Raw genomic sequence first — 27,215 nt, forward strand, 5'->3', positions numbered from 1 at the left:
TCAATATATAAGGTAGCATGGTACCACTGGTTAAAACCTGTCTCTGGTCTCCTCTTTGCTTGTAGTGTTATTTATTTTTTATGGGGGGGTTAGGTAATTTCAGAGCAGTTGCCTTCAAAACCTTTGATTTTCTTCATTTATTCCCAGATACATAACTTTACCTTCAAACGATAGCTAGAGCCACTAGTTGATGGGAAAAATATCCTCACATCTCCCCACCTCCATCTTATGCTTTGTTTGTGATTGTTCCATTAGGTGAGTGCCCTCCTGGGGTCGTGGTGACGATGAAGAGGGACAGTGATGTCTTCTCTGTTGTGCAGCTGTTTCTGATCTAAAACCCTCTTAATCACTCTTTTTTCCTACAAACAACCTTTGGATAAGGCAACTAATGTTGCCAGGTATCTGAACTCAGATGTTTTTCATTATCTTAAATTTTTCACATCATTTCAAAATTACAGTTTCCAACTTAGAGCGTGTTGTCGACTCTCTTAAATTGTGGGAATGAGGGGAGAGCATAAATTGGCCTTTTCAAAACCCAGTACAGAAGGGAATCCAGGACCTGAAAGCATGCTTCTGGTGTCCTGGCTCTGTGAGTGTCTGAACGCCCCCTGGTGGTGACATTGAGGAAGGGACCTGGAGGCAAGGTAAAAAAGCTTTCTTTGCCTCTGTCTGTCCTGGCTTTCAGCAGTTGACAGAATTCCCAGCCTGATGGTTTCATAGCCAAGTCAGCACTCAAGAATCATCACGTGAACTGATAGTCTTGGGCTGGAACAGCTGCAGGAAGTGGCTGGCCTATTCTCCTTGGCTTCTTGGCCCATGCTGGCAAGCTCTGCTCCCTGGGGTGATTTCCCAGCGGAAGCTCCAGCCAGGTCAAGTGAGTCAGGCAGCTCCCCTTGGAGGGTAAAGCTCTGCCCACCTGGGGTGCCTTCATTCATTCTCTTGTTACTTCATTTGTTCATTAAACAGATTTTTACCACATGCCTGATAAGGGCCCAGCCCAGCACTGGGTGCTGGGCACACACTGTAAGACTGGGACGGCCCTGGTAGACTTAGGACAGGGGGCACAATCAGGGCATGCCACCCTCATTCTGTCTGGGCCTCACAACAGTCCGGTGCATAAGTACCTTTGGAGTTGGGCAGCAGGGATCCGATTGCTCTCGTCCTCATCTTCAGTCCCACTGCCCTCCCTCTTCTTGAGACGGCCATGCCTGCCTGTCCTTCATGTGGATGTCCCCCGAGGCCCCAGAGATGCTACTGTGGGGACCCAGGCCTGGACCAACTCAGCCCCAACCTGCTCCTACATCAGCAGACTTGAACCCTTGCTTTGTTCTTTCTAGTCTCCGTGATTCTTCCTGCTTTAGGAAAAAGTGGTTTACTTCTGGGAGAGCAGTAGAGTGTGTGTGCTTTTCCCTCTACTCATCATTCTGCATCTGAGCCCAGGTACATCTGAGGAAGCTGGTCCCTTGGTTTCTGATGTTCATGGGGAGGAAGTCATTTTCTGTTGAGTTCCTGGCTTGTTTGTCTTCTTTCTGTGTAACTGCTTGGCTCTGGCTCTTTTCTGGAAAGTTGGGTGGAGCTGGAGACCCTTTGTCAACCGTTCATCAGGCTTTTCCCTGCCTGGGGGCTGGTCTGATGCTCCCTGAACTTAGTTAAGGAAGTGGAAAACCAGTTGGCAGTGGCAAAAGGAGGAAGTGCCCTAACTCTGAGCACCTCCCCAAGCTGCTGAGCACACCACAGTCACCCTGGCCAGAAGGACTCCCGGGCTGAAGACTTGACGCCCACAGCTGCCAGCATCAGGGCCATCCTAGGCCAGGTGTTCAGCTGCTGTCCAGTCCCCTGAGGGCTCCCTAGGACCTTGCAGGAGGCGCCTCTTCCCGGACCACCCTTTGCTTTGAAGTTCCTGCCAGGCAGGAGTCTTCCTGTCTCCAGAGATGGTGAAAAAGGATGTCCCAGCAAGCAGCACTTCCATGCTGTAAAGTAGAAGAATGTACACTGGGCCTTCTTCTGTCTCTTGGTCTCCTCTAGAATGTTCCGTTCCCGTAATCCAAATCAGGATCTCGCTGAGCCCTGACTTTCCAATTGCTCTGGTCCATGTTGGGCCCTCCTTCATAGTCAGAACCCGTGCCCACGGTCGAGGCTTTCATTTTCTTTCTTTCACTCCCAGCGAGCCCTGCCTGTGTCTGGCTGATCCTGTCTGGTGTCACGCCCCCATCACTGCTTCCTCTGGCTCACCTTTGTGTCTTGTCTGTTCATTGTCTTGCCTCTCCAACTGGATTACAAGCACCTTGCTTTCCTAGAGAGACTTAAACTATTATTTTTTTACTCCCCGTGCCTTGTGCACGGTAGGACCCAGGGAATACAGACAGGTGAATTTCAGTTTGCTCTTCGTTGCCTTTCTAAGCTCGTCTTCCTTTGAGAAAGGGAATCATCTGAAGTTGCTCTATTCCCCTCCAAGCTCGCTATTGGACGACTTGGGCTTAATAAATAATCAAAAGCACAAACTGGTTGATTTTCTTCTCTCACCTCTGCCCCAATTCTGTATCTATATAAAATTTCCTTCCAGAGCTCACAAACTCCTGTCTGAATCAATTTAGTATCTCTGAATGCTAAATGATTTGTAGGTTAGAAAGCCTTTAACATCTGACGTTGTAAATCCCAATTTATTAAAAACCGAGAGTGGCTAAATATGCTGATTAGATAAAGAATGAATTACAGGAAAACTATCTCTAGATGGTGAAATTACGGTTATTTAATTTTTTGTATTTTTTAAAATAAACTTGTATGGCTTTGATCATTACCAAAAAGTGTGGAGAAAATAAAAGTAACTACAGTTCAAGCCTACTTGGATTTACATAGAACAAAGGGAGGATGCAGCTAATTTTGGCTGTATTTTTATAACAGTATAAGTAGGTTAATTCATAATGCTTTAGTAGATTTACTGGTATCTGCTTTAAAATAAAATTATAAAATCACTGTTAACATTGTGATACGTCATTGTCATTTTTCTATGCCTATGTATATTCTTACAGGTATGGGCTTATGTGGTTTTTATGTTTTACATACAGTTTTCTATATAAGGAATATGATATCATGACTTTTAATGGGTGCCAAGAATTCTGTTGTAGACTATACATTTAACGAGTCCTTCATCATTGCATATTTGGGTTGTCTTCAATCCTTCGCTCTTATAAATAAGTACTGTAGTTTGAAACATGAAAATACTGTTTCCCATTGTCAAATCTATATAACCATTTGCCTCTGTGCCACTAAGTTTATTTAGCTATGCAATCCAGACTCTAAAATGAGTTATGGGGATAAATGATACCTAAATAATGCTTTTTAGTCATGGATCAGTATTACCCAAGTGACTCATTCAAACATGCAGTGCTGTGCTGGCTCTGTTAAGGATTATCCCACCACAGACTCTTAGTCTGTTTGTTTGTTGTTTTTTTTTACCCCAAGTTTTTATTTGAACATTTTTCACTTCTAAAAATAGTTGAAAGGACAGCGAATAGCTATATATTCTCTGGATTTACCAATTGTAAACTTAGTTTTGGGTTTTTTTTGGTTTGTTTTTTTTTTTTTTTTGGAGGGGGCCACACCGCATGGCTTGCGGGATCTTAGGTCCCCAACCAGGGATTGAACCCTGGGCCCATGGTAGTGGAAATGCAGAGTCCTAACCACTGGACTGCCAGGGAATTCCCGTAAACAGTTTCTAATGGAAAAATCTTTATATAAAGACTAGCTTTTTTAAAAATGTAGATAAACAGGAAACATTGAAAGAAATAAGCCAAATGGAAAGCTTGTGTGATACGTGGAAATATTCCCCAAATGATCGTGTCACCACAGTTGAGGGCTGTACCCTTTGTTATGTTGACATATCCAGCCTGTCTGCTCCGAAGTATGTCTTGAAGGCTGCCATTGCAGAACACGGTGTTGGACTCTCTGGGGGACCCTTCCAGTGAATACATCATGAACTGCACCTTCCAAAGGTGGTCCCAACTAGAGACTGTCCTGCTGTCTCAGTTGTTCTTGTTTTGCTTTGCACCTGGAAGGCACAGTGCTTCCCCATGGCACCTTACTTAGTTAAGCACTTTTCCCCAGATAAATGAGTCACTGGAGTTAATCTTACACAAACTATTTGAGGATTCTTTCTTGAGCTGAGGGATGTTTTTCTTCTTCCCATCACTCTAGCTAAATTTAAAATTCAAAGCAGTAGCTCCTCATCAAATAATTAAGCTGATTGCCTTTGTACACTGGCAACATCTTTTTCCATCTAATTTGATATTCTGTGGGAAGCTGCAAAGCCAATTTAACTAATAAAATGAGGCATCTTTATATTAGACAGTGTTAATGATTAGCAGCAATGTGTGTCCTATTTTGATTTTGTTTGTTTTATTTTAAGTTGCCTGTTAGCTGCAGTGGTTACTGACTGTGAATAGAATTCAGGGTTCTGCCAGAACTATGGGCGAGTTATGACCCTGCAGAAAAATGGTTTTGAATCTGGCCTTGGTGTCTGATAGACATGGGTTTAAGTCTTGTTTCTGCTGCTTCTTTGTAGCATCTCCTTAAGGAATTATCTCGTGGGTGTGTGTGTGTGTGTCTGTTTTTTTCATTTATAAAAACAAGGGTATTCAATTTTAAGACTTAGTGTAAAGGTACAGTAATCAAAACAGTGTGGTATTGGTGTGAAGGGTTAGACACACAGGTCAATGGAATAGAACAGAGTCCAGAAGTAGACCCACACAGATACGGCCAACTGATTGTCAACAAAGTTAAAAAAGCAATTCAGTGCAGAAAGGATGGCATTTTAAATAGTACCGGAATAATTAGACTTCCATATATCCCCCCCATGAAAAAAAATCTGGATCCATATTTCACACCTTATTAAAGAAATTAACTCAGAATGGACTGTGCCTTTATAAATTATCCATGGCAACCTAAACAGAGGCTGTCCAGGAGGGGGTGGAACCCTAGCCAATGTAGAAAAAAATCTGGGCTGTGTTTTAAGTTCTAAGAAGAATGGAAACACATGTAAAATCATCTAAGAATCCCTGATTCCTATTAATGTTAACAAAGAAAATATCTCTTTTAAAGAATGATTTTGGTATAGCTTCTAGGAACTGGTCAATCATGTAGAAATGAACGGTAAGAAGAGGTTTTAAAATCATAAGGCACAGTTTACAGTGTGACTTTTAAAATATACAAAATAGTCCAAACTATACAAAGGCTGTCCAAAATAGCCTAGCTCAGCTCATCCCATTCCTATGGGCTGCTAGTGAAGGATTCTGAAAACAGTGTTACTGTGAGCTGTTTGCCATTTGCAACTTCACAGTGAATTCCTTCTTGTGAATATATTAAAGATAGCCACACTTTCTTAAGAGAACTATTAGTATTGATACTTTTAAGGGTAAATCAATGAATAATAAGAAGCAAGGTAGGGATTCTCATTCTCTCTTCCCTGGCTGTGGTTGATTTTTGGTTGTTTAGAGCAGGGGGCCCAACCCCCAGGCCGAGGACCGGTAAGGAAACGGGCCGCATAGCAGGAGGTGAGCGGCGGGCGAGCAAGGGAAGCTTCATCTGCTGCCCCCCATCGCTCTCATTACTGCCTGACCCATCCCCCGCATCGCTCTCATTACCGCCTGAACCATCCCCCCTGCCCCCCCCCATGGAAAAATTGTCTTCCACGAAACCGGTCCCTGGTGCCAAAAAGGTCGGGGACTGCTTGTTTAGAGCCTTGTGGAAGAGCTGTCACAGGGACCACAGCCTTTATAGTGAATTAATTGTATTCCTAGCGAACCTACAAAACATTGTTGGGGAAATTACTGTTGATCTTTACAAAACAAAACAAAAAACACTCTTTCCGTATTTGTCACAGAGCTGTGACGGAGAGCATCAATCAGCTGATCACTCTGTGCACCCAGCAAGCTCCTGGCCAGAAGGAATGTGATAACGCCCTGCGGGAGCTCGAGGTGAGTCCCTGGAAAGGCTGCTGAGGATTTCAGAGCGTCTGTGTGTCTGTCCTTTCCCTCTGGGGTCAGGTTCTTCTCCTCTATTCTTACCTTTTATCTTTCCTGGGAAACTGTTGGAGCCAAAGTTCCAATCCAAGTGGGAAGGAATTAAAGAAAAATTAGATGTGGTGGGGTTATCATCCCTGCTTCCCTGTTTCCACTAAGCGTTGCTTTGTTAAAGGATTCTTTATTTCAAACAGGAAGAGGCCTATGGTATTGAGTGTAGGCTGAAGATAAGCAATTTCTACCTAAAAAGTTTGAGAGTGATTATTCTGGGGTGTTTGGGAGAAGCTGGAATAGATGTGCTTTATGAGTAAAAATGATTTTCCTATACATTGTATTTTGTAACATGTAGGGGGCGCATTAGAGAAAACCCAGGAGTAACACTTATTACTATACAGTCAAGGTGGCCGTGGGTCTCCTAGTGGCCCAGACACAGTGTAGGGCTTATCAATTTATATTCATACTTAGGGTTTATTTTTAATGGAAAATTCATTTATGCCCACAGAGTATACGTGGGCAAAAATAAAATCAATGTGCCTACTTGTCTGTAAAGCAGTCCTAACCAATTCAGGTTATGTTGAAACAGGCAAATGGTTATCTCAGTAGATATGAGCTGGTTGTACCCAGTGTACCTTTAGTTTTCTGAACAGGGATACCCACCATGCCAGAGAGGGTAGGGGTGGGGGGTTGATTGCAGCTTCTGAAGGGTCTGATTGAGGCCCGGTCCGCCGATGGCAAGAGGCCATTGGCACAACTGAAAGTGAGAATAGGCAGGGGACTGAAGCATTCTGAAAACAGTGGAGAATGTTTCCTACCTTGGGTGAGTTACTGCCCTATCCTGGTGTGTTCACATTTGCAAATATAAATGATACGTGGACTGTTGATCTAAATGAGGTCTGTTGGCCCAGATGCACATACTCTGTGCCTTAATGGTATCCTCGGTTGCCAAAATTATGGCTATTTCAGTGTTGCTGTTACTAAGGCAATTTTGATTATCCAAGGAGTGGGAGGAGTTTCTTCAAGGAAATGAAAACCTTCTTTATGCAGCCCTCTTTCCCTCAGATCTTTGCTGATTAACTCAGCAGTTTCACCATTACTTTCCTCCAACCCTTAGTAACTCACATGGCCTTGTCTTTTTGTTGGCTGTGCCCCAAGGTCTGCTAGGTCCCACTGTATCTTCTCACTCAACGGGGAGGAAGATGGATGGCTATGTCCCCTGACTTTCCTCCCCTGGAAAAGTTCCTCATAAACGATGGTCAAAGGTTATTGCAACATGAAAGCTAGCAACGGTTTTCAGCAGACTGGAGACAAAGGCAGAAGAAGCAAGCCCCATGCCCTGTTCCTTGATGGAGACCTAAACAAGATTCAACGTTTTCTATACTTTTAAAATTAAAAACAAATGAACCATTCCAGTGGGTGGTTTTGGGGGGGGGGTACCTTCTTTCATGCCTACCCATTGAAAGGTCCCAGAATTGAAAACTGAGGTCCCTACTAATCAAGAAGAAATGAATGAACTTGTCTTTGATATTTAAACTCCTTGGAGTTATCCAGCAGAGAAATTATACTCATTGACCATGAATATATATTGCCTCCCACTAACTTTCAGATTCTTTAAGAAAAAAATGTCCCCATTCTGTGGACACCATGCTTCTCCTTCACATCTGAAAACAAGAGAGTCCTCTCTGTCAAAACTAACCAAGACACACCCACCCCAATCAGTGTGGTGTTGCCCGCAGGAAATCTGAAGTCATAGACATTGTGACCTAAATTCCTGTCAAGAATCTGGATAATGACCAGAATCCTGTGTATGGAGGGGAAGTTGGTAGTTGGTATTTTATGTTGAGTTTCCCTGGTTCTATAAGGCTTGCTCTTAAGTTGTGTTCTCCTTCTGTAGACTGTCAAGGGGATGTTGGACAATCCCAATGAACCTGTTAGTGACCTCTCTTACTTTGACTGCATCGAGAGTGTAATGGAAAACTCCAAGGTAAGCCTGGCTGTGCCGTTAACATCCCTCCTCATTGTAGGGAAGAATCAAGACGTGCTTTGTGTGCACCAGCCCGTGGCCCCTCTGCATGGCTGCCTGTGTCCTAAAGCCTTGTTATGGCGCCCTTTGCCCAGGTGCTTCTCAAACCTGGCTGTGCATCGGAATCACCTGGGGGTCTTGTTGAACACACCTTGCTAGGTCACACCCCTGAGTTTCTGATTCAGTAGATCCCAACGTGGGGGAGATTGTGCATTTCTGACAAGTTCCCAGGTCCTGCCATGTGGTCCAGGGGCCACTCTATGAGAACCACTGCTTATACCCTGTGAGGGATGGGTCTTACTGTGAATCAGAGCATGTATTTCCTTCACCTGGGACTGCACTGGTGGGGAAAGCCCGTCAATGACCTTGGCTTATATGAGACCCTCCTGTGTGTTCTTTTCACCATCTATCCATGCCTTGCATTCTCAAGGGAAGTGAAAAATTGTGGGGGGTTTTGGGGGGGTGCGGGTGGTGAAAGTATCTTAAGATGATACAAAGGTTTGTGTCCTCCCTTCTCCAAATCTTAACCCCGCTCAACAAGATCTTATTTCTTAGTATTTAATTTAATGTGGGTGGCAGTTGGAGGGGGGTGGTCTAAAAAGACTTCTTATCAGAGCAATAATAATAATATTTTAAAAGGTCAAGAAACACTGATCTATGGTAATTGCACCAGTGTTTTTGAGAATGCCTCAAAATCAGGATAAAATGAAATGCAAGCGAGATGAATGGAATTTCTTTCTTTCCCTATCCAAGATGGCTTCTTGACAAACAAAGAGCTCTGTGTTGGGTTCTAGACTTGGATGTGATTGTCTCCCTAAAGAGTTCTGTTGAACATCCTTCAGTTCTAAGATCTGTGACCCTGGAAAGTAGGACCTGCCTTCCTGGGGCATGAGGAGGCCCATGAAGACACAACACCAGATATGGGGCAGGCGCCTTGCCTCTGCCTGTGTGACCTTCTGTCTGACCTTGTGCATGGTGCTTGACCTCTCTGGGTTAGATTCTGAGTACTGAAATCCCTTTTAGCTGTTATTTTAAAGACCTCTGATAGGGACTTCCTTGGTGGTGCAGTGGTTAAGAATCCGCCTGCCAGTGCAGGGGACATGGGTTCGAGCCCTGGTCCGGGAAGATCCCACATGCCGCGGGAGCAACTAAGCCTGTGCACCACAACTACTGAGCCTGCGCTCTAGAGCCCACGAGCCACAACTACTGAGCCCACATGCCACGGCTACTGAAGCCTGCGCGCCTAGAGCCCATGCTCCGCAACAAGAGAAGCCGCTGCAATGAGAAGCATGCACGCTGCAACAAAGAGTAGCCCCCGCTCGTTGCAACTAGAGAAAGCCCACGCACAGCAACGAAGACCCAATGCAGCCCCCCCAAAATTAATTAATTAATTAAAGACTATCAATTAATAAGTGAATAATGTCGGGAAGAGTGTGTCTTCTGCTTTCTGGGTATGGTCTTCGCCTACAGCTCGGTAGATATGTCTGATTTTATATTCTGGGAGCTAACAGTTCTCCGTTTAGACCATTCACCCATGGGGTGCCCTGAATAGATTTTAGTTTGTTGACCTGTGTATAGTAACTGTACCTCCTTGAGATATAGATAACTTTTGGGTGAAAGCTTCAGACTTTCATTATTTATTTCTCTTTGTGGAACAGAAATGATATCATTATCTTGAATCTCTTCTTATTGCAAATAAAGTAAAATAATGGCAAATATTGTAAATTAAGTGGCCTTGAATATTCAAGTTGGAAGGATAGCCCCTTTACCCCATGGTCTGAAGGAATGCTCATCAGAATATCGCTGGCGGTTTGTTTTGCAGGTTCTGGGCGAGTCGATGGCAGGGATTTCGCAGAATGCCAAGACCGGGGACCTCCCTGCCTTTGGGGAGTGTGTGGGGATTGCGTCCAAGGCTCTCTGTGGGCTGACGGAGGCTGCAGCCCAGGTAAGGCATGGGTCCCCGTGCCCCACGATGCAGGCCTTCCAGCCCTGTCCTGTGCCGGGTCCCTGTGGGAGGCACGGGGGCTTCAGCTTCAACTCTGTCTCTACCCATCACCACAGAAACCATGGAGAAGGTGGTGGCTCTTGCTGGCTGAACATTTAGGCAAAACATCAGCCCATTACCCCTGGAGCAGAGCAGCCTGGAGAGAACACTGAACCCTGCAGACCCAGCCTAAGGGTTCAGAGGCCGGTCTTTTTTTTTTTTTTTTTTTTAAGGTCATTGTTACAGATAAGTTGTTTGGGGGGAAAAAATAGGTATTACACAATTCAAATTCCCTGTGAGGCTTTAGAGTTGCAAAAGTCTTAGTCATGCTCTTTTTAGAATCAGAAGGAGAAAAAATTGGATGCCATCACACAGAGTCGTGATCAGGCATGTTCCTGGCTCGTCTTCAACTGTGCTGTGCATTTCCAATAATTGCTGAGCTCATGTAACTGAACTTCCAAGAATGTCAGCATTTACCTTGAAGGATTTATCATTTGACAATTGCTTTGAGCCTAGAAGATTTTATTGAACCAAAGAAAAACATCCCTAGTTCAGGGGGTGAAATCACCTTCCCTTATTTGGCCCCTCATATCTCAGGGGAAATGAGTTAAGGTTAGAATTTTCCCTCACAGATTCATTTTCTCCCTGTTATTTGGCTAACACATCCAAAGGGTTTGAAGAGAAGACCTTCTCTTGTAGCCTCTTGTCCTCTTGGAGACCAAATATTGCCTTTTTTTCCCCTGAACCATTTTATTCATTCTTACTTACTGCTTCAAATACTGGCCTAAGCAATAAGGATACATTAGTCTACGAGATGAGAAATCCTCATGTAGGGCAGGCTCCAGGGTTGGCCTACCCAGTAGCTCCACACCATCAGTCTACACCCACTTTTTTTCCCCTCTGCCATCTGCCAACCAAAGAGTGAGCTCCATGCTGAGGCTGGTCCCCCTCATGGTCATAAGGTGGCTGCCAGAGCACTCAGGGCTGCATCTATCCTTGGTCATGCCCCATGGAAGAGCTTCTTGAGGCTTTCTTAAGAACAAGGAGACTGTTCCCAAAAGCCTGTAGCAAACTCCTGCTGGCATGTCCCTGGCCCAAGCGAGTGTCTGCTTGTCCATGCCTAAACTCTTATTGATGAGATGACTCTGACCACCTTGCACTGGGAGCACCTGAGAATGACTGTTGTATGTATACTGTGGGGCCACAGTCCCCCACAGACGTATCTAGGAGTGCAGCGAGCCTGAGCTCTGGTTTATCTCCTCCCTTCCAGGCTGCATACCTTGTTGGCATCTCTGATCCGAACAGCCAGGCAGGCCATCAGGGCCTTGTGGACCCCATCCAGTTTGCCAGGGCAAACCAGGCTATCCAGATGGCATGCCAGAACCTGGTGGACCCTGGCAGCAGCCCGTCACAGGTAACTTTGGGGCAAGGATGTGAGATCTGCGCATCCTTGAGTTCTTGGAGGCGGATGGTGGGAGACTGCAAGAATAAAGATTACCATTCTTTCAGAACTTGCAAAGCCAGCCAGATCATGACTTAGGGGGATGTTGCAAAATGTGGTGAAGGTGGAACAGGTAGGTGCTTTGGAATGGAGTGCTGGAAGGCAGTCACGGTGGCGTAATCACAGCAAGATTCATCAGGAGGCTCACAGTTCCATTTGTTCAGTTCGGGGGACATAACGTTGAGGGCTTGTTCTTTGCTCGGCACTAAGCGTCACTGTGAGTGAGACCCGATCCCCTACCCCCTTAACTCTTACTGTGGGTTAAAGTTTGGAAGATGGAGCAATCGGGGTATGATGACAAGGCAAGGGAGGACAATGCACAGAGGAAGGTGTGATGAATTCTCTGAGGGGCTCTCAGGGCTCAGTTCCCAGAGACGGTGGTGCTGACCCAGACCCCAAAGCTGGGTCAGAATCCATAGCACAAAAGGAGCCACAGAGACATTTGAGAACTAGACAGTATGTGTGACGTTCCTTGATACTTCTAATACCCAAGTGACGGGGATCGTGTTCAATAATTCCGGCAGTATGTGCTAAAAAGGACAAGAATGGCCTATATGGGCTAGCAGAGGCAGGCTGTGATGGGCACATCCATTGCTGACCCTGGGACCAGCGTTCTTGAGGCAGGAGAAGGACCCAAGTAAAGGATACCTGGGGGACCACCCGGACCTAAGGCAGGTGTCAGTGCACCTGAGATTCCTTACCTGTCCAGTTAGGGCCAAAGGGGTGTTACCAGCCTCAGCAAAGTGGATCAGGCAGATTCAGAAACGCAGCTGGGGCTGGGAGATCCCTGAGCCACACCCCTTAATAAGGTGCCTATAGCCCACCTGGGGCTGACATACAGCTGCATGTGACTGTTAAACACTTGAAATGTAACTGGTCCAAACTGTGATGGGCTGTAAGCGTAAAATACTGACCAATTTCAAAGACTTAGTAGGATAAAGGATTGTAAGAGCTTAATATTCTTAAATTGATTACGTGGTGAAATGAAATGTTTTGGATATATCAAGCTCAATAAAATATATTATTTAAAATAATTTCCCTTGTTTCTGTACTTACTTTAATGTGGCTACTAGAAATTTTAAAATTAGATATGTGGCTCGCACTGTATTTCTGTTGGGCAGCGCTGGCCTAGACCCTGGGCCGTGTCCCTCCTGGCTGGGGGTCGCAAAGGATAGGTGACAGCATCTCCTCTGAGACTGCCTGGAGCCCAGCCCACTCCCACATTCAGTCCTGCCTTTCCTTTTCTTTGTTTAGTCTCTCTGCCTTAATAATTCTCACCCTTCCCTTTCTTGGAGTGACTTCAGGGGCGGCAGAGCTAGAGACATGGGTTTTATTTCCACGAGCCCTAGACATGTGAGTTGAAGGGGAATCCAGGGCTCGGGACCAGGGTGGACTCCAGTGAACTGGACCCCTCTGCACTGAAGCGTGGCGTGCCCCCAACCCAGTCCGTGCTTTATAGGTTCTGTCAGCCGCCACGATTGTCGCCAAGCACACCTCAGCCTTGTGCAACGCCTGCCGCATCGCCTCTTCCAAGACGGGCAACCCTGTGGCCAAGAGGCACTTTGTCCAGTCAGCCAAGGAAGTTGCCAACAGCACTGCCAACCTGGTGAAGACCATCAAGGTAGGTCGCTGAGCTGAGGCCTTAGGAATCCCCGTGACACCTGTTGCAGAGGGGAAAGAGGTGGGGGATTGAAGCTCTGCTCCTTAATACTTGCTTCTAGTGGAGTTCAACTTCTAATTCAGTCTCATGATTTAAGTCACTGAAGAGCGGTTCATTAGTGATGGAGATATTTATCAGGAAAACCCAGCAGCCTTGGTCTCTACTAACCTTCTGCATAGTGTGTGGGGAGGGGTGAACTATGTGCTTAGTGGGGGATGGTGGTTTTGAGGGGCTGGTAGAGGGCCCTGCCATGGTGGTTAAATATCTCTGGACCAAGAGAGAAGGTGGAGGGAGAATGGAATGGGAAATTGTTGGGAAAATCTTTTAAAAAGAAGTCAATTTATTCTGTCCTATGATATCTATTCTATTTACAGTTGTCTAAATGTTTTCAGTGGAGCATGAGCTTCTTAAAATAGAGCATTCCATGTTGATAAGAAGTTCGTCTTTGTGTTTGTGGCCATGGTCAGGTTGAGGGGAAGCAGGGCAAGGGTACCCTGTGAGGAGGGAATTGCAATAGCTGGGCTGTAGTATTTGTAGCTGGGTGATCAGACCGCAAACCCGGTCTGCCGTGCGTGGGACACCCAGCAGACACCAAGCAGCTGACCTGGTGGGAAGACAGCCACAGCCTGGACAGCAGACCCCTCGCAAAGAACCTCCAAAGGAGATTGTCATGGAAGGCAAGCTACCAGCTCTGTGCAAAACAGGAAATGCAGGAGGGAAGGCCATTGGAGGGGTCACACTTTACTGAAGGATTTTCACACTCGTGGAGATGGGATGATCTGCTTTGTTGCCGGGCAAGTCCTGGAGGGATGGGGCTTTGCCCCCTGTTCTCTCCAGAGGATATGTTACTACACACCTCATTTCCCTTGCACTACACAAAGCCAATTTAATCTTGTGGAGAAATTAGTCAACAGGCTGAGCCAAGCAGAAGCCGAGGAGAGATTGTGCAGCCCGGCAGCAGTTGGAAGCGGGCAGGCGAGAGCCGCAGGGCAATTATCCCCATCAGCAATTACTTAGCTGCTTAAACAGAGTCTTTAAAAAAAAACAAAAAACTTAAAACCCGCTTATTTGAAGACAATAATAAGATAGATTGAAGATGAATAAATAAAGCCAGTGCCCAGGTGCCCCCAGGATCCTGCTGGCAGCTCCCTTTAATTACTGTCATGGTTCATGGTATCAGAAATGAATAAAGCTTATGCTTTCTGATATTTAGTCTACCCAACGCCTGTTCCGTGTTTTGTGTACATCACTCATTCAGTCCACACAACCAACCCCCCTGTGCTTGCCATCCCCGTTTTTATGGTCAGGACAGTGACGCACAAGGACGTTAAGTAACTTTCTTGGGGTGATCCAGCCACTAAGTGGTGGACCGGAATTCAGACCCAGATCCCCTGCCCTTTCCACTCAAGCCTGCTCTCGCCCATGGCATGCAGCGTACCTCGTTAGCGTGGAGAGACTAAGCCATCTCACCAGCCTGGGAAGAAATACCTGGTTGTGTTTGCAGTGCTTGTGTGCCAGTCTGGGGGGAGGCAGGGCTGGAAAGACAGCAATAGAATTGAGACATAGTGACATCATTGTCGGTTGCTGTGTAACTAACTTATTTCAGTTAAACTTGGCCATTTTCCGATCATCAAAAAACAGGCTAGATTTAGAGGGACCAAGGGGGAGACAAAGGCAAGGAACTCTTCTATACAAATTCTGGGATACCTTTCTTTTCTGCCTTCTCCTCGGTTTTAAATCCTGACCTGTCTCCGTTAAGATCTCATTTTCTTTTCAGATTCTCCTCAACAGTGGCAACCCCTCTTTGTAACTGCCTGCAGCAAATGAGCTCTTGTGATGGCCTTAAAGATAGGCCTGTGCAGAAACACCAGAGGGGGGATGCAGGCTGTTGTGACATGGAGAAGATGAAGCCTCCTTCCCCGCGAGCACCCTGGGAATCGATAGCAGTGCACAAGGAACAGAAATGACCCTCTTGCCCCGCAGCTTGCTGAAATGCGCTTGGTGTTTCGATTCCCATCAGGTGGCAGGCTTTGCCGGGGACAAGGAACTTTGTTTTGAATTTACTAATAGGAAAATGGTGAAGGTCATTTCACTGTAGCACACTGTACTACATATCTAATAGACTTCCTGAGTTAAGGAATGGTTAAGAATCCTGTCAAATAGCAAAACAAATGAATGTTTAATTCCCTAAATGCTTGAAACAGCTGCCATCGAGGCTGAATTTTGCTCTAAATTTTATGCTTCTTAGTCCTTTTTTTTTTTTCCTTCAGACCGCAAGGATGTGCCCAAGCCTAAATCCCAGCTGCCCCACCTTTCTAGTCACAATGAAAGGAGGGGAACCGCTCCCTGGAGGAGCATTGGCGAGCAGGGAGCAGATTACCCCACAGTGGGTCATCAGCACCCATTAGAATGCCTGCCTCCAGGGATCATAAATCTCTGCTGATGTCATTCTTTGCAATCCCAAAGCATGGCTCAGCAAGAATAAATACGTGCACCCTCCTCCCTGCCAGGTGCTGCTCTCTATGCCGGCCAACTTAGAAACACACGGAGCCCTAACCACGGGTGCCGTCTTTCTGCTGGTCCCCCCGTGTACCAATGCCTGCTTCTCTCTCTCCAGTCAGCTCTTTACCTAGCTTCAAATCAGATGTGTGGAATCGAATGTTATTTTAAATGTGCAGTCACTCAGGTTTAGGTGCCAAGTAGAAATTGCGCAACAACACAGCTTTTGTTTCTCTGAGAAGTTGGAGCACGGCCTTGCCTCTCGCAGTGGAGTTGAAGCTCAGGGTTTTGCCATTAAGCATTGACAGGGCGTCCAAAAGACACCAGGTCCAGCTCTCATTAACCGGTTTTAACTTGGCTGTAAGTACGTTTTCTTGATCGTCTTTTTGTTTGGATTGGTAAATAGGTTTCTTGAGAAGAAAAAGGAGGGAAAAAAACCTCTTGGGCTTCTTACGCCTTATTCTTGTTGCCTTTTCTAAGGTCAGTAGGAGGGAAGGGAGCCAGGGGTCTTGGGTTCTGGTCTGAGGCATGAGCTTGGCTTAGCATGTCACTTTCTAGGTGTTGGTTTTATCGCCTGAAACATTGGAGCTTTGGGATTAAATGATCTTTAAGATCCCTTCTAACCCCCAAAGTCCATGAATCTTTGATTCTGGTGCACATGCAGAAATTGTTTATCCCAGATCCCTGTGAGATTTTTGCTAAGTGTGAGAACATTCAGAGGAGCTGGCCCAGGGTCCTGATGGGGCCTGGGCATTTGGCTAAGTGGATTTACCCTTTCATTGTTATGACGGGTGTACTAAACATTCTGTGACATGGAATATCTATGTGAAAACTGTCGTGCCTGCCTGAAGTTTCACCTCTGGCCAGATTTGAGTATTCAGTTTACTGGGGTGGCTCAGCCATCTCCAGAGTGGAAGCAGCATTCAGAAAAGTGAAATACTGTCCATGTAAACAAACCATCCTTTCTGATGCTCAATTCTTCCTTTGGAGGAAATGGCTTTTCCCTCTTGAAAATGGAAAACAGTGCTGGATGGGAGCTTGGCGTTGTAGTTCACGGTCCACGCTATTCAGGGTCCTGCCCTTGACCCGCAATGGGCTACATGATATGTGATCTTAGGGCCCAGTCTCAAAAAAAAAAAATCCTTTCTTCATCCTGTTGGTGCAGTCGATGAAACTGCACAATTAGAAAACCATTCCTTGGGATTGACCTGGGGTAATCATCTTGTCGTTTTTAATAAGTTCACCTAAGAGTTGGTGGCATGATCAGACATCTGCCTTCCTAATAGGCCGAGAGTGTTGTAGACAGTAGAATAGAGGATGGGAGGAGTGTGGAGAGAGGTAAGCAGCAGGAGAAATGGGCAGCACCACTGAGAGGCTCGGCATCTTCCACTGAGCTTAGAAGCCCTCTCACTCCCCCTGGAGGGGGTGCGATCGGTGCAGCTGGGATGCGAGTTCCTTTGATGCCAAAGTCCACTCCTGCCATCTGCCTGCTTCAGTGGTCCGCCTGTGCTGGGGCCGCTATTGTCAGGCTCCTGCTGTGCGGCACCCAGCCGGCCTCCCAATGTGTGCCCAAATTGCTCCGAAGCCTGGTAGGGCCTGACCTCAAGGAGTCAATGATGGTAATAGTGCAACAAGGTGAGAGCGCCCAGACGGTCCACTGCCATGTCGCCAGTGCGGTGCTTCAGTGGAGGTAACAGATGCTAACTCAACTTTTACTGAGTACGTGAGTGGAGTCAGAACTGAAGCCATAAATATGAGTAAGTAGCAGGCAGTGGGCCTGGAAGAACCCCAGAATGGGCGAAGTTAGGGTCAAGGTCAGTGCCTATCTGGTGGAGAAGGGCATGAGCAGAGGCAAACTATGCACAGTACTAGTGAAGACGGTAAATTAGCCAGGCTTATGGGAGCTCCTCAGAAAATATTAGCATGGCGGATGTGTAATTACTGCCCCAAGCTATCAAGACTTGATTGGAATATAGTTGTTATTCAAGTAGCCTTTAAACTAGCCGTGCCTGCCTACTCTTGCCTTATTGAAAAATGGAAATGTTCCCATCTCAGATCCAGTTTGTTTTGTAATTGCTGGTGCCTCCGGTTTTTTGTTCACTAATTGTCTAAATTGACTTTTATATGTTGCTCATAATGGTTAAATTAAAAGTTTAATTCGTCATTTAACAGAGAAATTTACGTTCTTCGACAAACATAACTGCCTTCTCAAATGTTGCCCTTTGCTGGGAGGCAGGGGTGCTGTCACTGGTCACAGGCCATCGGTTCTAGCAGCCTTGTGCTTGAGGAGCTGCAGTCCATGGTTGGGGAACGTGGGATCCAAGTGTTGACCCTTTGTGGGGTGGTCTGGCATGCATCACAGGCCGCTTTCCTGGCTTGTCTTCTGTGCAGGCTATTGATCGGCAATGTGACTAATCATTCAGTGCCATTGTATTACTGCTGCTAATTTTAAAAAGAAATAAACTTTGGAAGCAAAAGATACATAGATAAAAAACCCCTGTGTGTAGAGCTCAGTGAATTTTCCCATGCCAAACACACCTAAGTAACTGTGGCCAGATGAAGAGACAGAACATGGCCAGCGCCCAGAAGCCTACTTCTGCTCCTTCAGTCTCACTGGCTCCAAAGGGTGACCTGACAGCTAACACCCAGAATTAGTTTCACCTGTTTTAGTACTTTTGCACAAATGGAATCCTATAGTGGGTATACCCTATTGTGTCTGGCCTCCTTACCGAAATACTGCGTGTGTGAGATTTGTCCATGTCGCTGGGAATAGTTCTAGTCTGTTTTTTCCCATTGCATTCCATTTTGCTCATTTGAAAATGACAGATACATAAGCCCTCCCTCCGTCAGTCATTCAGGGACATCCAGGTAAAAATAGCTTAAAAGAAGTTGAAAGTGGTACACAGTGTAAGATATTTTTATAGTTTGGCAAGGAATAGACTTAATTGGAGTAAAATGGAGGGGAAGAGCCAAAGGGTTATAGTCTCAAAAGTAGGGAAGAAAGTGGCTCAGCCACAGGGATGGGCAGCGTAGCTCAAGGGGAGAGAAGAGGAGGCGCTCTTTGAATCACGTTAAGTGGGGAGTGGATGGCCTGTGAGGTCAGTTGGCCTGTGAGCCACACACTCAGCTTTATTTCTTACCGTTGCTCACTTAGCCCCTCTGCTTGATGGCAGAGATCCCTCCAGTCAGTTCTTATTCATTGTTTATGGATTCACCAGACATTTTCAGTATTCCCATTAAACCACCTTCTTTTCGCTGGGTGGTGATTGCTGCGGCCCAGGAGTGATCTCTGTGTTTTCTCCCATCAGGCTCTGGATGGGGATTTCTCTGAGGACAACCGCAACAAGTGTCGAATTGCCACCGCCCCCTTGATCGAAGCCGTGGAGAACTTGACAGCGTTCGCCTCCAACCCTGAGTTTGTCAGCATTCCTGCCCAGATCAGCTCCGAGGTAGGGAATCCTTGCAGCATAGGTAATACTGAGGTCTTTGGCTTGTTTTGTGTGGCACTGAATGGGCATGAACAGTTAAGGATTCCAAAAACTCTTTCTGTCAATATGTAGGGCACTGTTACTGTTGTCATTGATGATACAAGCAGAGTTCATGAAACTCAATGTCTGTACATCACTTAAGAGGTAATGTCTTGGCTTTATATGTTGAGAACAATCTCTGTGCATAGGTTTGGGGCTGATACTTTCTTGGTATGTGTCACACTCAAAAATAATATTTAAGGAGTGGCATGGCCCCAGGTCCTCATCATCCAGGCCCCATGTGAGCCAGCCTCCATTCTTCCCTACCCTCTGTCTCCTTTCGAAAGACAGAGGTAGTGACTTGATAAAGAACATGACCTTCCAGGGTCCAAGTCATTCACTTAGTCTGTGTGCCCTGCCCTTGACCCTTCTGCTCTTTGGTCCCAGGGCTCCCAGGCACAAGAACCAATCCTGGTGTCAGCCAAGACCATGCTGGAGAGCTCATCATACCTCATCCGCACTGCACGCTCACTGGCCATCAACCCCAAAGACCCGCCCACCTGGTCTGTGCTAGCGGGACATTCCCACACCGTTTCTGACTCTATAAAGAGTCTCATCACGTCTATCAGGTTAGTGTCTCCTCCAGAAATTGCTAGCGGCCTGCATCCGACAGGGCAGGAGGGGGATAAGCCCATCAGGACTTTTATTTAATAGCAACGTCGTTGATCACTGTCATCATCTTTTTCTTTACCTCTTTGGGACCAGTGGTAGCACTTGTCACAATAGTAATAGCTAACTATTTATCATATATTAGATACTATTCTAAGCATTTTACCTGTATTACATTATATGTTCATCACAACAACCTTGTAAAGTAGATGCTGCTATTGTCTCTCTTTTACTGATGAGAGAATTCAGGCAGAAAGACATTTAGATAACATTCCCAAGGGCATCCCCAGGCATGATTGCTTTAGTCCCAGTCTTTCTAAACATTGTAGTACCATATCGTCGATACCTAGGAGATTAGGCAGAGACCACCACTGCTTATGTAGCAGGATTTGGGGTTACCTTACCTTGATAATAAGACAAAAAGAATATTCCAGGTCCCAGAGTAACTCTGGGCATCTCTAACCTCCATGGTGATAATAGGAGCCTGAAAAATCATCCCCTGAGTAGATAAAACATTTTTGAAGTTGACCAAAGTTAATTACCCCACAGCATGGAGTGCATGCCTTTCCTCAGGTATATTTTGTTTTTGAAATTGCTTTTGAAACCTAAGGCATTTCTTTCTTAATGCCTTGCAAAGAAAAATCCACTAAATATTTTAACTCCTACCACAGCCCAGGACGTTTTCGACTAGTATGCAATGTAGAGAGCATAGTATATTTGCACTGGAAATAGCAATGACTTTTTTTTTTTTTTTAAATGAGGGTCCTATGCCTAAGCCAGTGAATGGAGAATCCAAGTCCAGATTGTTTCATTTGCAGTTGCCTGGCATCAGGCTGAGATGGCAGACAGCACCCTACCCTTCCCACCAGAAATAGACTTAGCACAAGTGTTAAGTGAAGAAATGCCTGGGCTATGCAGAGAAGCATTGCCAAGCAAGGGTCAGGAATTCACTCCCTAAAGCAATCGAGTGGGGTAGAAAGTAGACAGGGGCTCCTGGCCCACCAGTGCTGGAGCAGGTTTTGGGACTTGTGCTCTGTGGAGCCCGTGTTCTACTTGCTGTGTCCCTTCCAGGGACAAGGCCCCTGGACAGAGGGAATGTGACTACTCCATTGACAGCATCAACCGGTGCATCCGGGACATCGAGCAGGCCTCGCTGGCGGCTGTCAGCCAGAGCTTGGCCACGAGGGACGACATCTCCGTGGAGGTATGCAGGGCTCTGTGGCCAGCTCGGAAGCCTCTGGAAGTAGTGAAGAATCCCAACAGCAGGCTTTGGGGATGGGGGAATGGCACCAACACGTTTTTGATAAAGAGCTTCATCATTGGGCCACCTTCCCCTGGAACCAGCCTGGGAAGTTTTTGGAGGGGGTAGGGCAAATGCTGAGCAGAGAATGATGGTTTGATGAAGGAACACATGTACTGCGGGGGTGGAAGGTTCAGATTTGGCTGAAATTTGGAGGGAAATGATCATTGTCAGGTAAGAGTGTGTCAGTCGGTGGGGTTACCATATTCAGTAGAGCAGACCTAAGCGTGTAAATTTTGAGTGCTTCCCTGTCATATTTCAGCACTTTTTTGACTAATGGGCGAATTCAACATTCAATGCTATGTGTTTGGTCCATGCAGAGATCAAGGATTCTGCCCTTGTTACTCAAAATCTAGTATTGAGAGAGCTTTTGCATTCTGTTAATTCAGAGCCACATTGCCCTCTCTTGCCCATTTTTCCAAAGTTGAGAATAGAATTTTCCTACTTGGCTCCTTTGAAGTTTTTCTGTTACCTGTCCAAAGGCCCCTGATTCATACTTCTTTCTTTCTGTTGAAAGTGCCTGACACTCAGAAGGTACTTCATAAATATGAATGGTCTGTTGGCTGGTGTTTCTCTCCTGACACTGAACTCATCAACAATGAACTTTGGCCCCTGTCTGTAAGCAGGGCCTGGAATTGGAATTGTTCATTTTTTTTAATAGAACTGTCTATTTCACTGTTGCTTCACCCGCCTCCCCCATTTCCAAGGAAAGAAAGAAGGAATATGTATTCTCATCCTGTGTGGAATGTTAGAATTATCGTTAACCTGTTATTAAAGTAGAATATGCATACAGAACAGTGTGCCTGTCATACATGTGCAGCTTCCTGAACTCCCACCAACCAAGCACACACTGTAACTAGCACCCTGAGCAAGAAACAGAGATGACGAGCGCCCCCCTCACACCCCCATCCTTTCAACACCATCACCAAAGCATATCCTCTGTCTTGACTTCCTCCCTGGGAAGAAAATCCCTCCCCTTTATCTGCATGTGCTTCCTACCTATACCATATTTAATCTAACAAGCCATCTGCAGTAAGACGACCTTGCTGGGATAGTCTTGCATTCTTGACGGTAGTTACATTGTGAGTGGGAAGATAACAAGTAATTTGCTAAATAAGACCCTTTGAAGTGTGGAGGTTTCTCTCTACCTGCCTCCATCTCTCTTAACTTTTTCCTTTTTTTTTTTTTACTTTTTCCTTTTTTTTGTTTTCAAGTTTGCGGGTTAGGCTGTTCCTCTCATTGACTAAACTCTGCACAAAGCCCCCCAGCCCATATGCAGTGTTGTTCAGTAGGAGAGTAGCCTGAGTCTCATTTCTATGAGCAGGACATTGTCACTTTGTCAGGAGTCACCCCATTCCGTGCTGATGAGTGCAGACCTAAAATGTCCAGCCCTCTGGTCTATTAATCCGGACTCTGTGAAGTGCAGAAGCTCCTGTGCAGATTTCTACAGAGGGATCTGATCTTTCCCGCAACTAGTTAACCCTCTCCATCTTTGAATTCCCCACCCCCTTCACACTTCAGCATCATCCAGATACCTTGCCCCGTCTCTTTATAGCATGAGTTCAGTTCTTTGGGACGGAGAGATTAAACTGTCTCTCAGACCTGAGAAGAAATGCCCTGATGGTGCCATTTTCAATAATGGTATCCGCATCACCAAGTACAGTGAACAGAGCACCTGACCATAGCCTAGTGGGCGTTTCACCTGGCATTTTCACAGTGCGCTCTCTGGGAAGTAGCCCTGCTTTAAGAGAGATGATGTCATTTTTACGTCACCCTCCTCCGCACTCCCCGCTTAAGGGGTTCTTAGTTCTGAGGACACTGCAACTGGATGCTCCCTCAGACCCCACCATTAGCTACCTCCATGTGGACACAGTTGTCTTCCCTTCTTGGAAAGCCACCGCTGTTCCAGCTTTCCAGTAATCATGCTGAATAACCCAAAGTAAAGATACCAATAGCATCAGTTGTTACTATGGTTGCCAGGAGTGAGAAGCCAGTAGGAAATGTGTTCCTGGGGACTGCTCATGTCCCTCATGGATGGAACTGTGGAGAGGAGGGGTTTAGCCCAGGGGAACTGAGGGTCGCTGGGACGGGGAGGGGCAGAGCAGTGGCTGGATGGCACACCCAGGCATTTTGATATCCATTTCTTCCGGCCTCCCTTATCTTCCACATGGACCTTTTTATATCAGTACAACTACGTGGGGAGCTGTTGTAAGTTGAACTTGACAGCTCTCTCTCCTTATCAGGCCCTGCAGGAGCAGCTGACTTCAGTGGTCCAGGAAATCGGGCACCTAATCGATCCCATTGCCACAGCAGCTCGAGGAGAAGCAGCTCAGCTGGGACATAAGGTAATGGGCAGTAGGGGATCCTGCTGAGGGTGTGTGAGAAAGAGATGGGGGGAGAGTTGTTATTGATTTTGTTGTTCTTGTTCCCCAAAGCCTCAGGGCAGGTGTTAGGGCCGGGTCAATGCTGGCTGACGCTAGAGAAAATACCACTCAGCCTCCATCAACATCTTTGCCAAAAATGACCACTTCAAGGATCTCTTTTTACTTAGTTAGCATTGAGACAAAAGCTACAGGGAAATTTTTCTGGTAGTGCTCAGACTTTGCAGCCGCCAAGGCAGTTTTCAGTCAACTATCGCTCTTGATCTTCGCTGGGACAAGCCAGAGACTGAACTTGGCGTTCCTGGCCTGGTGTCTGCCATCTTTTGTCCTGCCTGGCCAGCCTCATTCTGGTTTGTTTAGGGCACGTTTTTCCTCCACAGCCTCTAATATAGTGTCCATTTTCACACGTGAGGAAGCAAAGCAAACTTGCAAACTTTACCCTCGACAGCTGAAGCTTCCGTGTTGCCACTCTGCCAGCCCTTCACCTGAGCGTTCATACCCACACGGTTGCAGGTGCTGCATCATGTTCTGCCTGTTTGGGGTTCATTTTGCAAATCCTTCAAGGAGAGTTGGCTTGTCAAGCAGCCTGTGCCTCGGCAGAGAGAGGGCAGACATTGGGTTTTTAACAACCTGCAGGATTTCCTAGCATTTATCGGTGCTGCCGTCAGTATTGATGTGCAGATCAAGAAATCCAGTAGCCAAAATCACCTCTGCAGGTATTGATTTTAGAAAATCAATATTCCTGCTTTTTCCAATACAGAATAGCTTAAGGGCCTACTAAGCTTCCTGCTGGCTCTAAGGAGAGGTGTTTGAGGTTTAAAATGGCCAGTATCTCTCTGCCATTGCAAGTGTGGTAAATTTCATTTCTCACCTGAGTGCCTTTATAATAAGACAGGGCTTGTCCACCTGTGTGAAGCAGTTTGCAAGGGGGGGGGTTGCAGAACGGGCCTGGAGGCTGGAGCACTGCGTGTGTGACTGCTGTGGGGACAGTGAGTTTGGCAGAGAAACCGAACTTCTGTTAAGCAGTTACTTTTGATTCCAGTAGGAATTTCGCAAGAAAATATTTCTAGACTCCTAGAGCAACATCCTTGTCTCTGCCCTTACGGTGTTTAGTGCGGAAGATTAATTCCTATGTCAGTGGGTGGCATGAAAAGAAACTTTATTTGTGTCACCTGAGTTATCAAGTTACTCTGGTCCTTTGGCTAAACGAGTCTCACCTTCTGAAAGGGAGTTCTGGACAAAGGCAGCCTAGGGGGCCTCTATCCAGAGGTGTCGTGGGCTGGTGGTTGATGCCAACCTGGTTCCAGTGCTTCATGACGGCGCTCAGGTGGGGTGCCAATTCAGCAGCTTCAGTCCCACTTGGGAGTGATTGATAAAGGCAGATTCTCAGACCCCGCCTGGCTTGGTTTCCCACGGCTGCTGTAACCAAGTACCACAAACTGGAGGGCTTAAAACGACAGAAATGTAATCTCTCACAGCTCTGGAGTCCAGAAATCCAAAATCAAGGCGTTGGCAGGGCCACACGTTTTTTGGAGGCTTCGTTCTTGGCTGCTTCCAGCTTGTGGTAGCGCTTGGCATTCCTTGACTGAATCTCGGCAGTCTCCCTCCGTGGTCACATTGTCTCCCGCTTTTCTGCCTTCCCTTCTTCTGTTTCTTCTAAGGACACTTGTTACCAGAATTAGGACCCACCCAAGCAATCCAGGCTGATCTCATCTTCAGATCCTTAAACACACCTACAAAGACCCCTTTGTAAGATCACCTTCACAGACTTCAGAAATTTGGACATGGACATACCTTTTTGGGGGTCACCGTTCAACCCACTCTGCCATCCTAGGCTGAGGGACTCAACATCATATACCAAATACTCAAAATTCGGTGTTATTTTAACTTCTGTACTAACTCAGGTGAGAAGGTTTCCTGTTCTGTCATGCGTCTCAATAACAGGAGGTATTAGAGTCCTTGCTAAACTTCCTAAATACAGGAAAAATCCCATCCCTTCCAAACATTTGCCCTACAATATGTGAAGAATAATGACCCCTAGTGGGTGTGGAGTGCTTACTACATAGAGGCCTGTACTGAGGCCTTTACGCACACTGACTTAATCCCCCTAAAATTTTAAGGAACTTAGTGCTATCACATTTTACCAAGGAGGAAACTGAAATTTAGTAATAGGAAGCAATTTGCCTAAGATTTCTTAAAAAGGAATTGGCAGGAAGGATTCAAATCTAGCAGCTTTGAAAGTAGAGCTTCCTCTCCACCCAGCCATCCTCCCTCCCTGCGGAAGTCGGGCACCTGTTGAGTTGTGTTTACTTGTGCTCAGCACACAGCAACCCTTGACATTTTACAGTTGCATTGATAAAATGTACTTTTAAAATAATAAAACGAATCGAGAAGACATGTTGGATTCTAACATGTTTAATGCATTAAACATTTTGACTCCTTTAGTAGTCAAAAGGGACCCCTCCTGAGCCCTGACCCCTGATGACCGATCACTGCAATTGGTGGCGACACCACCCTTCCTGGGGAAGATGAGATGAAATCCAATGCAGATATGCAGGGCTGTCCCCGGGGATTATGCAGACTGGGCCTTACACAGAGGTCTTTGGCCAAAGCAGGGAGCCAGGCAGGACGGGGTGGGGGGTGGGGGGTGCCGCCGGAATCCCACTAAGTCATGTGCCTTGACATCGATTATGTCTGCCCAGAGGATGGGGAGCCCCTTTAAAATTCATACAAAGCACCATAAGGGCCAGCAGCAGCCTTGTTCAAGTGTTTTGAAACCCATCTGTAAGATAACTGTAATTGGGGATAAAACAGTCAAAGTATGTTTATTGTTAGCTGATAGTCTTGTCTCACAATTAGCTTTAATGAACTTTAATATTTTGGACCCTCACCACCACCCCCAACTCCCACCCCCTGCTTTGTTGCTGACCCAGTGACTGCCGCTGCCCATGTGAAGCGGCCTTCCTGCCTGCATCCCCCTCACCCTCATTCTTCCTCCACATCATGGGAAGAAGCGTTTAGGGAAGCATTAAGTTGCATTAAGGGAGTTGAGGGCTCTTTCCATCAGGTGAACTTAAATACACCTGATGGGAATAATTTAGCAATTAGTAATTGCCACACAAGATGAGGAGTTGAACGGAAAAGTGTGATCTGTGTCATCATGTTTTATCCGAGGGGGAATAGATGACGGTGTCTGGAGCAAGGACAGCAAAATGTTAAAATCTGATATTATGGATACTAGGTAGATGGTGAGCTTTGGTGAGCGTATACAGTCAGCCCTCCGTATCTGCAGATGTCGAACCCGCAGATGCAGAGGGCCGACTGTACTACAGCATTTTATATAAGAGACTTGAGCATCCGTGGGTTTTTAGTATTCGTGGGGGGTCATGGAACTAATCCCCTGCAGACACCAAGGGACAACTGTATGCACCATCGATGCTGTTACGTACTGGAGACAGGCCTCTGCTGCAACAGTGCTTAGCTGTCTTTAGCCTTTTTTGTTCTCCCAGGTTGGGCTCATCATAAACAGCACATCTTGACTGATGGGAAATCATTTTTGCTTTTTTTTTTTCCAAATCCACGGTTTGGTCAAAATACTTGAGGCGGAGGGCAGTTGGGTTGGCTTCCTAAAATGCTTTTGTGGGTGCCTTTACTTTCAGGCTGCTTTTCTCAACTGCCATGCTCCCCTGCCCCTCTTCTATACCGCTTCCTTTTGAG

The 27,215-nt window shown here is 46.2% G+C and overlaps 1 protein-coding gene across 9 annotated transcripts in view; it reads left to right on the plus strand.

The window, feature by feature from the left end:
* Positions 1–27,215, plus strand: part of TLN2 (talin 2) — a 446,962-nt gene that overhangs the window by 344,772 nt on the left and 74,975 nt on the right. For all 9 annotated transcript variants that reach the window (XM_082383205.1, XM_082383207.1, XM_082383204.1 and 6 more), the window contains 9 exons: positions 5,879–5,972; positions 7,909–7,998; positions 9,860–9,982; positions 11,292–11,435; positions 12,982–13,143; positions 18,990–19,130; positions 19,596–19,777; positions 20,889–21,021; positions 23,361–23,462. In XM_082383205.1, the coding sequence (XP_082239331.1) occupies positions 5,879–5,972; positions 7,909–7,998; positions 9,860–9,982; positions 11,292–11,435; positions 12,982–13,143; positions 18,990–19,130; positions 19,596–19,777; positions 20,889–21,021; positions 23,361–23,462 (1,171 nt within the window). The remainder of the gene's footprint in view (positions 1–5,878; positions 5,973–7,908; positions 7,999–9,859; positions 9,983–11,291; positions 11,436–12,981; positions 13,144–18,989; positions 19,131–19,595; positions 19,778–20,888; positions 21,022–23,360; positions 23,463–27,215) is intronic.

This window comes from Balaenoptera borealis (genome assembly GCF_965194805.1).
Source record: "Balaenoptera borealis genome assembly, chromosome: 3".
Lineage (NCBI taxonomy): Eukaryota > Metazoa > Chordata > Mammalia > Artiodactyla > Balaenopteridae > Balaenoptera > Balaenoptera borealis.